Source organism: Clupea harengus, chromosome 12 (assembly GCF_900700415.2).
Source record: "Clupea harengus chromosome 12, Ch_v2.0.2, whole genome shotgun sequence".
NCBI classification, from domain to species: domain Eukaryota; kingdom Metazoa; phylum Chordata; class Actinopteri; order Clupeiformes; family Clupeidae; genus Clupea; species Clupea harengus.
Genome location: NC_045163.1, coordinates 13,869,692 through 13,883,090, shown reverse-complemented (window position 1 = coordinate 13,883,090; position 13,399 = coordinate 13,869,692). Strand labels below are relative to the sequence as shown.

The 13,399-nt window shown below is 39.1% G+C and overlaps 1 protein-coding gene across 3 annotated transcripts; it reads right to left on the bottom strand.

Moving 5' to 3' along the window:
* Positions 1–4,384: 4,384 nt before the first annotated feature.
* coq4 (coenzyme Q4 homolog (S. cerevisiae)) lies at positions 4,385–13,388 on the bottom strand. Of its 3 annotated transcripts, none has more exons than XM_031578374.1 (7): positions 13,246–13,388; positions 9,838–9,981; positions 8,326–8,422; positions 7,670–7,772; positions 7,094–7,223; positions 6,183–6,276; positions 4,385–5,185 (listed from the first exon to the last, which is right to left on the bottom strand). In XM_031578374.1, the coding sequence occupies exons 1-7, from the start codon at positions 13,316–13,318 to the stop codon at positions 4,975–4,977; spliced, it is 852 nt and encodes a 283-aa protein (XP_031434234.1). In that variant the 5' UTR covers positions 13,319–13,388; the 3' UTR covers positions 4,385–4,974. The 3 variants fall into 3 exon arrangements, with proteins under 3 accessions (XP_031434234.1, XP_031434236.1, XP_031434235.1); XM_031578376.1 differs by having other exon boundaries at positions 4,385–5,175; XM_031578375.1 differs by having other exon boundaries at positions 6,183–6,273.
* Positions 13,389–13,399: the final 11 nt, after the last annotated feature.

Sequence of the window (13,399 nt, the reverse complement as noted above, 5' to 3'; positions counted from 1 at the left end):
CTCCTTTGTCTTCTGTGCATGCTGGTACTTTATTTTAGGTGTTTGATGTATTTGATGTCAATGTAGAACACAAGAAATATGTGCAGTAATATTAGGGAGCACTGTTAATTTATCCTTCAATAACAATCCTTACATTGTCAAAATAGTAAAGTCCAGGTATTTTCATTTTTTGTCAACACAAACTACCTATTACCTCTAATAAAGTGATAGAATAGATACAAAAAGTTCATGTCATGTGTCTATTAGTTTAAGTCTTATTATTTCACCTCAGTGCCTGCTAAAACATGAAGTCCATTTTTCAATTGATTACTAAGTAGGTTCTATTCAGCCATCAAGTCAATACGTTAGTTGGTAAGATTGAAATTCAAATACAAAAATGTACAAAATGTACAAATATATACATTATATTATATTATTATATAAAAAGTGTCATACGCCCTGAGGATTGCACCTTTTGGGTACAAATAAAGGGTACAAATAAAGCAACAGTTCATCCACACTAGGCGTGGATACACTGTGGACGTATAACATGCCCATGGTTAACCCCCTGGGGACAAAGGCTTCAAGATCTGAAAGTCATTGCAAGTCACTGTCCACTAGAGGGAAGCAGACTTAAAGTTGTCATAGGACATATAGCAAGCACAGGGCAGGATTTCTTCATACACTGGGAGAACATTGGAGATAGCAGGAAAGAATTTAAAGACGTCTTAACTCTTAGCCCTTCCTTTCCCTTCCCTTCTCTAATTCCCTTTTTTGTTCTGGTACAAAGGCAGTTTGTGGTATTGCGCATTTTCACAAGAATTTCACAATATATGAGCTAACATAAAGGAGTATTTTATCCAAGTAATTTTTCTTGTGAAAAACCTTATCTGCAGTGAGAACTTCACACCCACATAGGGAGGATACAGGCTTCTGAAGAAATGTGTTACAACCGTGATGATACAGAATTCACCAGAAACAGCAGGAAACAAAACAAGTCATGAAACAAAACAAATGAAACAAGACTTGTTTAGCCTGCTTAGACTGTCTTGCACACAATACCACAGTAGTGGCAATGAAAGCTCCAGGACCCTGGACAGCAGGCATGCTCATGTTCAATTACATGGACTCGGGTTGGGGGGGGTCTGGGGTTGGGATTTTTGCTTGACCTTGACCCTCCCAATGAAGGCAAAAGTAACAGTTCTAGGTTCTGTGTATATTCACCTTTTTCCCTGACCCCAATTAAAATGATAATTTTACAAAATATTAATTCTCTGCTATTGCAACCTGGTCTTTCAGGGAAGTCGTTAACCAAAGTCAATAATCGGCAGCTTCTGTGTAACAGTGAGGACGTTTATCCAGGCAAATGTCGTTATCAAAGAAAAGGAAATGAAGAAACCCCCACACTGCAAGAGGTGGTAATCAGTCATCTACAGATAGGTCACAGGGACTACCCCTGATAAGTATCAGAAATGTACCCCAAAACAAGTCTTATTTCCAATACAAACTCAAATGAGTCTTTGACCTTTCTTTGGTTATGTTGATAACATGTTCGTGGTAACATACCAAACTGGGAGACATTTTAGTATGTAGGGTACAAGAGAAGCAAAAAAAGATTGATCACATACCTGGTGCAAAATAGATATTCATATATAGTACAAGTATAGAATGTGATGATCCGTGTGTATGAGTGACATAGAATAGCCCATGGTACAGTGCGAATGGAAGAATGAGTGATTAATGTTTAATTCCATGTGTAGTGTTCTAATTCAGAATGTCTTGTTTCCCTCCTATGTTAATGTTGCCATGTATTCTTGTAAGCGATTAGTCAGTGTGTTATGATTTATGCCCCAGTGTGGTTTTCCTGATGTGGTAGAGTCTTTGATCACCCAAAATCAGCCCGATGTGTCTGCGTATATAAGTCCACTGCACGTGCCAGCCTGGATCAGTGTCTATATGTTGATGCTTGTGTTCAATAAATGGCAGGAAAGCCAAACGTACGTCTGATTCTGCGAGTTGTGACGATCAGGACACAGAACCACACAGTCATCACTTGCATTATATTTTCAAGAAATGATGTCTTTATTAGCCAATATAGACAATGCAAAATATCAGCTACACAGCTAAACAAATTATATATTTTTCTGTTTTTCCTTACATGAATGTAGACCTCATGACAGCTTATCTTAACTGATTACCTAAAGTAAGTCAGTCTGTTTGAATCATTGTTTCTTTCTTGTGTTTCATTGGGGAGCATCATGTAGAGCTTCAAATTTCTTCAGTCAGACAAAAAAGTTGTTTAAAACCTCAAAGGAAACACAATTTTTTAGTTTGTTCCAAAAGCACCATTAAGAAGGAGCAAAGTAGTTCACAAAGCCCTTGGCATGACCACAGCAAAGGAAAATTCACTAGTGACTAGTGATTAGTGGCAAGACATCTTGAACAGAATCTGACTCGCTAGGAGGCGTCACAAAATATACAGTTTATGGGTTGGGGGTGGGGAAAAACAGAACTATATAGAAAGTAAAGAATACAAGTCTCCTTGGGAGCATCCAGACAAGGAACATCATGACAACTATGCACAATGTAGCCCTTACATAGTTTGACTCACTCTATAAAAATAACCAGAAACCATGTTATGACGACAATTCACCAAGTTATGGCTACAGTTTCCACATTGGCAATGTTTCCACAAGGTTGTGAAGTGGGCACCGTCCTTCATATGTTTTATATGACTACAACGCCTCCGGAAAGCCAAATATAGCCAGGGGGAAAAAATACATTTCCATGTACAACCATACCCATGGCAGACGTGCAAATTAATTTTCCTCACTTACCTAACAGTGAAAAGAGAAATGGAATGTTTTTTATTTTGTGGTAGTATAAAACAATCCAGACACAAGGAGAAGAGGAGGAGAAGAGATTAAAATATGTGCAATAATAAGGCATACTATGGCTAGATATCAGGAGAAGAGAGTTGGGTATCTTGGAAATTACATTTGGATATATAACCAATCACAACAGGCATTTTATGCTATGGTGATTAAAGGCATTTCAGAGGACTTCAAGTTATGGCAAATATGTAGAACTGAAACTTTTGTTTTTACAAAGGAATCATTTCTTGAAAATATGAATCAAATTTGCAGTGTTGAATGGGGATACCCCTGCTGCTTCTGTGGATTTACCCTTTGGGTAAACACATTACCTTTTCCTGTAAGAGAAGCCTGTGCTTCATGCTGAACCACAATCTATCTGATGACAGAGTCTGGTAGTGGTTCACACTTCCTAACTTCTTGAGTGGACTCCCCTTAAGCAGAGCGGATGAGGCAAGAGTAACGGAGGAGCTGGAGAGTTCCTCCCTCCACTGAACAGGTGGACGTCACCTCTGGCAGTCTGCCTGGCCCACTGTAGGAGCTGACCACTTGTCCCAGCATGACCTGCAGTGTTCCTCTGTGCCCTGATCAGCCCCTGGGACTTTGGGCAAGACTGATGTGCTGAATGCGGCGTATACCTAAAGCCCATGGCTGTTTATTAGCTATTGCTTTCGGTGACATTTAGTTTGGATAGTTCGCCTACAGAGACTGAAATTCAAGTTCAGTCCTTCAAAATTGTTCACTGAACATCACCTTAACCAAACCCGACCCCTAACTATAACCATACATTGTAGGTAAAAGAGTTTCAACAGCTAGTTTGTTTACAATCTGAGCATCTCTAGTCTGCAAGGGACCTTCCAAATTAAGTTTAACCAGGATTTTTTCCAATGTCACGATGAAACATGATGTTATACATTTGTGACGTCATCACAATCTCACCAATGATCGTGATAATATCTTGGGGGGAGTTTTTTTTTTAATTAAATCAGATCAGATACACCTATACAAGTTAACATGAGGGCAGAGCTAAGCTAAACCCGTGGTAACCCGAGTTTCGCTCATGCTTAGTAAAGAAGATATCCAGAATAACACGTTTATTCAGTGTCTGTTATTGCTGTCAATACAATCCTGTAGTCCTCCTCTCCAAACAAACAGGAACATACTCATAAAATAAGCCAACAGGAAACTATGGCAGCAACTTGTACAATGAGGAAGTGGTCTGAGAATAATCAATGGAAGTTTTCCTAATCAACATTCCACCCCTTATTTTGAATGCTCTTTGCTTCCTTAAGGGTTCTCAGCAAGGAAATCAATATAATGTTACATAAAATACCCACTGTAATATCTACACAAGGGAGCCACACATAAAATTTCAAGTAAGATTAAAAGATTTACATTGCTGTTGGGCATGACTTTAAATAAAGGATCCTCGGCTTCAGTTCTAAAATGTGACTTTGGGCTAATGTCTGACCAAGGAACACAGTACTTAATTGAAATGGTATACATTTCCAAATGATACAAATTGGCGCATGTACTTAAATTACTTTTTATTAAATAAGGTTATTCATTCCAGACATCCACATGGGCATGCCTATAAGCACATACAGTATATATGCACATGGTCAGCACCAAAACAGACGTGTGACTATCACAAGACATCTGGGTCATATGTAGCATGTGACAAAATGAGACAGCGTTTCTGGAGCAAGTTGGGGCAGGTTAGTAAGCCCCATGTTTTCCTGTTCACAATGACTCAGCTGTTGGTCAGATGATTGGACTAAGATTGTGTCGACATGTGATTCGTCCCACATGAACTCCTGTTTAAACAGGATGGCAAACAAAATGTGGAAATAACTGACACATGCATCTGGTATCCACACAGGTGCAGGATATCCTTCATTTGAAGCATCTTTCATCATAACTGGTAGACCTTCATCCTCTCAGTGTACAACCATTTTCTGTGGCCGGTTATATCCACCCATAAAAATAAACCTATATTCATCAGTCACACACGTTACACACATCCATGCCACATTCATCAGTCATCACATAACACTCACACAACAGACATCAGTCATAGTCATCAGTCATACAACATATATACATGTCATATCGTTTTTGCTCATGAAACTAGCTCAGTCTCTGCGTTTGCTGCGGCCTTCTCCTTGGTTGCCGTGACGACCAGGGGTGGTGGCTCGATGTCCAGCTCCTCTCGGAGCTCCTCCAGGCTCTGGTCCCATCGGCGCTCGTAGAAGATGCTGAGCACACATCGTGCCCTCCTGCCGCTGCGGAGCGCCCACGGGCCCAGAGACGTGGCCAACGTCTGCAGACGACTGGAAGAAGGGCACGTGGGACAGTGGGAAAGAGAGGAGGAAGAGAGAGAGGGGGAGTGGGGAGAGGGAGAGAGAGAGAGGGGGTATGAGATAGAGGAACAGCGAACAGAAAAGAGGTGAAGAGGAGAGTGGGGGAGGTGATGAGGCGCAGGGAGGTGAGAGGAATGGGAGAGAGAAAGAGGAAGAGAGTGAGATGGGACAAAGAGAGGAGGAGGGAAAGAAATGGGGAGGGGACAAGAACATTAGACAGATGGGGGGAGAGAAAGACAATGTTGGGAATACCGGAATAGTGAGAAAGGAAGGAAGGCAAAAATCGGCAGATTGGAGGAAGCAAAAAGGGGGAAGAGAGAAGCTGTCAGAGGCTATAAACACTGTCACGTGCAGGACCCGCAAGCGACATCTGGTGTTATTTTCAAAATAGTATAACACATGGGCTGTAGTCATTTCTGTGCAAAGTTCTAATTGAGGCTCTTGCTCTCATAAGCATCACACACACAAACACACACACACACACACACACAGACACACACACACACACACACACACACACACACACACACAGATACACACACCCACAGGAACTATAATACTCTTTTATGTTGGAGCAACAATAGGTAATGGGACACTGTGAAACTAACGGACCACACATGACACAATAGACAATTAGACAATTCAGGGAAGTTTTGAGGTTCTCAAATGTTTCAGTCTGTGCCAAAATTACAATGCACTTCCTTTCCTGGCTTTTCTGTTACGTTTTGGGGAAGTTCTCAATTCTCAATCCAAACTCTCATTTTAATTAGCTGATGTAGGGGAGTATCATCAAGCAATTGTGCATAAAAGGGGATATAGAACATATATACCAATATGAGCAATAACATATACATTTTTAATATCTTAAGGTTAGACTTGTAGAATATGTTGAATAATATATCCAGTAAACTGAATATAAACTGGATCGCCTACAGAGCCCATAAAGCACAACTAAAAGAGTAGGCACCTGGAGGAGAGACGCAGTGGTCCTAGGGTTGCTCCCAGGACGCACATGGGTAGGCCTGTTTGTGCTGCCTCGAACCACTTCACTGCAACCTCTCCTGGGACACAGATGGCAGACGGTCAACAACCGCACCCACCCTTTACCAGCTAGACTTACCCCCGTACACCAAATGGTACTTTAACCCAATACTGCAAAACCAATCACACTTTATATTTATAATTATCCTTAAATACTCTCAAAAACAATATTTCCTAACCACAGTAAGATAAACATGGTTATGGTCCGAAGCAACCTACTCAACATTACAAAACATAACACACAACAAAAGTATCAATTAAAAAAACAAGTTGAATTGAGTTGAGTTGAGTTTTTTAAAATGCTTTTTAAATGTACCAAGGCTGTCACTGGAACGGACAACACAAGGTAGATCATTCCACTATCGGGGTTCCACTAAAGAAAAGAGTCTTGACTGGGATCTCTTGCTACAGAGAGAAGGCAAACACAAAAGACGCTCATCTGAGGAGCGAAGTGGTCAAGAGGGTGAATAGCGCTGAATCATGCCATTTAAATATGCTGGTGCTGATTCAGTGGCCGTCCCATATGCGAGAGTGAGGGACTAAAATGTAATTCTAGCAGCTACAGAGAGCCATTGAAGGGCGACCAGCAGGAGTTACATGTGTCCTCTTTGGCTGATCAAAGAGTGAAAGCGTTGCGGCATTCTGAATCATCTGCAATGCTCTCACAACACATGAAGGCAGGGCAATTAAAATGGAATTACAATAGTCTAGTTTAGAAATAACCAGGGTCTGCACAAGAAGTTGGGTAACATCTTGTGTGAGATAGGGTCTGATCTCCCTGCTCAGAAGAATCAAGTTGGTCATCAATAACAACACCCAGGTTTCATACAATCTTACCCAGCATGTTGGTGGGCATCCCTAGTAACGTGTGCAGAAGGTCATGTACTTCTCGGTATCGCTGAATGACATATGCTAGCTCCTCATTATCCACAAACTTCACATCCGCTCGGGAGTCTGGCGTTACTCTCTGAAAGAAACAGAGAGCTTAAACAGGTATTCCATTTGCTCATTTTGAGACGTGGGTGTTAAACATTCTGTTCTGTTCTATTCCAGCTAAGTAATAGCGGTAGAAGTAAAGCAAGTGTAAACTTTATGCACGGACCCAAGGGAGACTAGCGACCACTTTGTGGAAGCTGATGGGGATCCAAATAAACAATAAACAATAAACAATTCCCCATTCATTTTCTCTGAGTGTGATTTGTCTCTTCCTTTATAATGCCTCTGATAACACATCTGTTAGTTCACCTTAAGTATGCTTATGAATATATATCATGATGTTTCTCTGTTGTATTGTCCACAATTTAATATTAGTAAAGGTTAGAACTTGAGACCTTAACTGGCAGTTAACACATAGTATTATTTGCACAGTACACATTACATTTCCTTGAGACCTACATATACTGACCCACTTACATTTTCCTCCAGGAAACGGAGGTATTCCCTTCCAAAGGAGCCATCTGGAAGGGTAGCCATGTGGGCCAAGTCGAGAGTGGAGAGGCGGATACGTGGCCGCTCTCTGAGAAAGCATTCAGAAGAAGGAAAATTCAAATTGGAGATATGAGTCAACCTACATAATAAAATGTATAAGAGTTTCCTCATTCAGAGGAACGATGAGCTGCTGATCTGCAATTCTGATGATGCTTTATATCAAGCTAATGTTCTGGCTCATCAGTTAAGAGAGAGGGCATATACAGAAGAGATTGCTAACTGCTTCAAAACTCTGTCCCACCAGGACCGCCTCAATCAGCACAAGGACAGAATAACAGAGGTTAGGGTGAATTGTTGTGATTTAAGTTATACACAGGAAATGTTTTTAAATTCCTTGTGCCAATGGTTGGGGACTTCCCACAGAGGCCAAACATCACACTGTCAATACCACATGTCTCACTGTCAATACCACGATGGGGTAGGACACATGTCAATACTGAAGACAACAACAGATACACCTCAGGATTCACCCAAGCATTACTGCCAGAACATATTCTGTACATAAGTTTTCAAATATTTTGTTTAATGAAACATAATTGTAATTGTTTATTTACAGCTATCAGATAGAATATGAGACTTACCTGAGTATAGTGGACCCTTCAGGGTCATTCTTCATCTGATCACGTAACCTCACAAGGGCCAGGTGTCCTGTTGTTTCGCCAAGAACCGCAACCATGTCTGAAATATTGAGTCATGGATACTATTGAACCAGGACTCTCCTGAAAGACAACTCAAGACCATTCAAGGTCCCCCCATCCCTCAGGTAAAACACCTGGTCATCCCTGTGCACGAACACCAATGAGTCACCTATGCGTCAGAGTCAATAAAACTGTTGGATGGATTAATAGGAATAAAGAAAATGTCCTATTCATTAAATAAAGTTAATTTAAGTATTTTCTAATTATGGTGAGCATCACACTGCCAAGGCTTGTTTACTTTGTCAATTCACGTTAATGGCAAATCTGAAAGACTTTTAAATGCTTCTTATAGCAAATTTGGTAATTGATACCAAATCATGTAATTCATTTGATTTATATTTTGAATCGCTTGACAGCCCTAATAGGCTATGAATGTAACTATCACGCTAGAACATGATTGACATGCAAGAATAGTGCATATAGGTTTTGATTTCACATTATAGACATCAAGAAAAAATACTTTAGAAGTTCACATATAACAACAAACAATGCAATACATACTATGCAATACATTGTTGTTCACACCTGTAATACACATTTGCAATAAAATCCAGATTAATCAGTGTGAAAGTATGACACATTCACAGTCAAGGCTGACGAAAAAGTACCAAGATTTTGTCTGATTTGAATATTACTCAGAGGCGTGAACAGACTTTTCCCCCCAGGTTTAATTATTTCCCTACAAGACCTAAATGATAATAACTACTAGGAAAGAAAACGTTTAATTTCTCTAAAAATCATTGCTTCTTCAGGATAGGCGAGTTTTCCTGAAATGAAACTGTAGCATGTGTTCTTACACAAAGTGTCTTACACAAGTTGTCTCATAGCAAAGGCATTTTTCAAGTCTATGGTTCACTTTCATTTCTCACAAACTGGGAGCCATTCATATTATCTCTTGCAACATGACACATATTACGCCTATAGGCCAAACACTGTTGGCGGTTCTGTAGCAAATGCTCGTCTCAAGAAAATATTTTAGTCAACAAAAGCACCACTGAAATAATAAATATACATTCAGGTAATATTGATCTTTTTTTGAATACCTGAATACATCAATCAGTGGGAAATAAATGAATCCATCCAATGAGACCATCAGTATCAATTGTATGCCACATTTACATGAATAGATCAATATGACAGCTCAGTGAAGGCTTACTTGTTTTTAGATGATGCAAGTCCTTTAATAAGCAAGAACATTTTAAACAAGAAAATGTACCCAGTAATGTAAAAGAAAATTGATTGATTTTTCTTTATCCATGGTAAAAAAGTAATTTGAAAGAAGATGATGTGATGTCTACAACCAACAATCTAAATTATGATTTACTGTGTAATATTTTTGCATTAATTTATAGCGGGGCTTCAGCCATTAGAGGAAACAAATTCTTACATTCTTACCATGTCTGTAAGGGTTCTGAAGAGCAGCCAACCCAGATCCAACTGCCAATAGGGCCTTCTGTATAGGGTTGGTGGGAATATGGCCTGGGTATAGTCGGTCATATTGGCTTTCCAGGGGTGAACTGTGCTGCTGCCTAAAGGGTGCTAAAGGACACACACACAAATTACAATAACTTGTAGAATAAATGTTGCTGTAAAACAAGAATCAAGAATCAGAGTAAATTAGTTAATTGCAAATGTAAGAAATTCGAGGAACTAGCATTACTAGCGGAGCTCCAGTGGTTACAGCTAGCAAAAACAAATTCTTGAGTCAGCAGTGTTAGCTAGTAGCCTGACGATGTCATACTGATAATTCTAGTCAGAATATGAGTCTGATACTGCTTCATTGGGCTGTGATTATGGGGCGTGTTTCAACCGAACCAGGAAAAAAAATGCCTCTTTGCTCAATTGGATATACCTAGAACCAATCAGAGCAACGTAGTATGACCATAATGTAGACCATCGGGGCCAGCTGATACATTAAACTTTTACCGGATCCCGTAGGAAGGACGGCAAAACATCTTTTCGATCGACAAATGCCTTGATCACGTTTCTCTGTTCCTCTTTCAAAATGAATGTGCTGTCAATGTCTTTGACAGAAAACGAATTCAACCCAAACGCTCTTTGGTGACGTGGTTGATTATGTTATGGTTGATCATCTGCCCATTCTCGTATAAAGCCCGCCTTGACAATTTGATTGGTCAGAACAGCTTCTGGTCTGGCATAATTTCTCCCCAACAGAGCAATGCCAGACCGAACTTCCACACCTCAAATGTTGTGGGCGGGGCTAAGTTCGGTCTGGTATCCAGGATAGTTAGCTAGTATAATCACTTTGAAAGTTGTGTTTGACCAAAGTGTCAACCAGTTTCTGGTGTTTTTTAAGGAGAGATTTTAATCGATAGTCTGCTCTAAAACACAGCACACTCATGGCTGCCTACAGAGGGAGAACCACCGCACTCTTCAACCTGTAAACAAACAATGAAAAACAGTTTTGCAATGTTCTCCTGACGCTTAATGTACAGAAGTCACGAGATTGGTGAGCACTCCATTGGCCAGGTTTAGCCTTTTTTGTAGCCAATGACATGGAGTGAGCGTTTTCTAAATCTGGCTGCTCTTTACTAAATATATCTCACAATTCCTGTGAGTAGCGGAGAGGCAGAACATCTCTCACGTTGAGCTAGTTTTGATCAAAAAGAGCTTCAAACATCGATTTTGATAAGGGGGTCAACAAGTTTGTGGGAATGAAACGTCGCAAGTTGAATTTGACGTGTTGACATTGTCTCAGAGTTATAGGCCTATAGCATGAATGTAAAATCAAAAAGGTAGACAGGCTTTTAGCCTTTTTAAGAATCCAATCACTTGTATGCCTACATTAATGCAATTTATTGTAAAAATGTGTTGTCATTTTGATGCAGTTTGTTAACAAATTATATCTCTACAATAAATATGTTGCAAAGTAGGAATGTCTAGTGTATTTACCTTAATCCTATGGGCATAATGGACATAATAAGCTAATTAAAATGTTGATTTCATATAATTCACTAACTTTGCATTAGTGGATCATTCTATATAGTGTACCTGGCTCTTTCATATTAATATTGTACTCTACAACGTGCTATTCAGAAAGTCTACAACATCACCACCAAAAAAAGAAAACATAAACTGCACATGATTTAAGTTTATGTATATTATTTTTCATGAAACAATGGCCTAGTGTATTGTGCTCAAAACTGCCTTTACTTCAGTATTTTATTTTGTTATTTCATTTTTATATATTTTTCTAATGTGTCCTTGTGACTGTGTACGTGCCAGTTTTTGCACTACCAATTCAAACAGTGACCATGTGGTGCATATTGCTGTCAATTAGGCGTGTGTTACAGTTGTGTAAAAAATATAATGTCTTCATCTTGTTGCTTTTCTTCTTCTTATGATTATTACCATTATTACCATTGTAGTAATAATTAAAAACATTATTTATAAACTTTAAGCATGGTAAACCAATTTATCTTAAATTAACCCGGTAATGATAACATTTTGATAAGTCATAAGACTACAGATCTGTACTGTAATTCTTAAGCATTTATTCATCAGGCTACAGAACAAACCCCTAAATGCTTAAACTACACATCCATTGCCTCAAAAAACCCAGGGGCGCAGGCTTTAGGGACTTAGCTTATGATCTTAGTGAGCAACACAAAACTAACCCTTACGGATTTTCAATATAGCCATAATTCCTGGGGTGAATTGCTGGCATAGCCACAGCAAATTAAATTAATGGAAGTTTTAACCAGTCACTTTCTCCAGATCTTTAGAGTCCTTCTACCTCATACTGCTTATGTGTGTAGCCTTGTTAATGCGTTATTATGGTTACCCTAATATTTAAAGAGATCTATAATCGTATCATGTAGTACAAATTTGAATATTAGACCTGCTTTGCATTCAGCAGCTCAATAACTAAATACAAAATATCATTCAGCAGCTCAATAACTAAATATAAGATAATATCATGACTGGTTGTCAACCTATGTATTTTGTAAATCTCAAGTTATTACTCGCCTTAACTGTATGTATACTGAAAAGGAATATGTATGCATCATTTTCAATTAAATTGGCATTTTTGAATAGTCATAATTGAGTTGCAGACAACTAGATATCTACAACAATGAGAGAACAGGATAACTGAATACACTCGACATTTTCAATGTAACAGTTTTAGAACTTTGAATAATAGTTGTAAAAGTAAAAAAAAAATGTAAAATGTTTTACTCGTACAAATTCAATTTCAAGAATTACAGAACGTAATTGATTATTATTACAATTCAATTAGGTATCATATATAACCAACTGGTTGGCTATTTTACGATACAACAGCTTGCCATATTAGTGAAAATGCCAGTGACAGGGCTAAAAGATATATGCGTATACCACCGTTTGGGATGATTTCCCTGCGTTCTTGTCTGTTAAGTATAATATTGTGTGCACTGTAAAGCAACTGTTTAACACTAACACACGTTAGCACCATTGTGAGCCCCTAACGTTAACATTTAACATGGCACCATCTGTGATGTGTCGCTAGCTTCGCTAGCTAGCCAACGACCTAAGTTCTCCTGTGATGACAATATCCTACAGCTTTATAACATCAACGACTGAAATCTATCGAACAGTAAATGAATGCAGTATACAATAGGATCGTTTCACTTTGTATTCAAGATGAAGTGTGTTGGCTTTAATTAAAGCCTTAGGGTACAGAGTAGCTATGATTGTAGCTATGATTGTTTGTGTTTGCTAAGCATGGCTGCCCTTGCTACAAAGTTAACCTTTAAACAGACACACAGTGCAGACTAAAAGGTGACAAACGTGAACACTTGCCTGCGCCTACTGTCATACCATTACAGATTACCAATACATTCGGCAATACACCACATGTAGATATTCGAAACATGATTAAAGAAGGCGGTAAAGCAGTGTCTCCACACCATAGACAAGCTCCACTATATACTCGCTATAGGGCGGTTCGCTTCCG

What these genes read in the sequence shown, in the direction of transcription:
- coq4 (XM_031578374.1), bottom strand. Translation starts at nt 13,318, where the DNA reads ATGTTTCGAATATCTACATGTGGTGTATTGCCGAATGTATTGGTAATC. An exon ending in TCAGAACCCTTACAGACATG is followed by an intron (nt 8,423 to 9,837) that starts GTAAGAATGTAA and finishes TCAATATTTCAG; the next exon opens with ACATGGTTGCGGTTCTTGGC. An exon ending in CCACTGCGTCTCTCCTCCAG is followed by an intron (nt 5,186 to 6,182) that starts GTGCCTACTCTT and finishes CCCTTCTTCCAG; the next exon opens with TCGTCTGCAGACGTTGGCCA.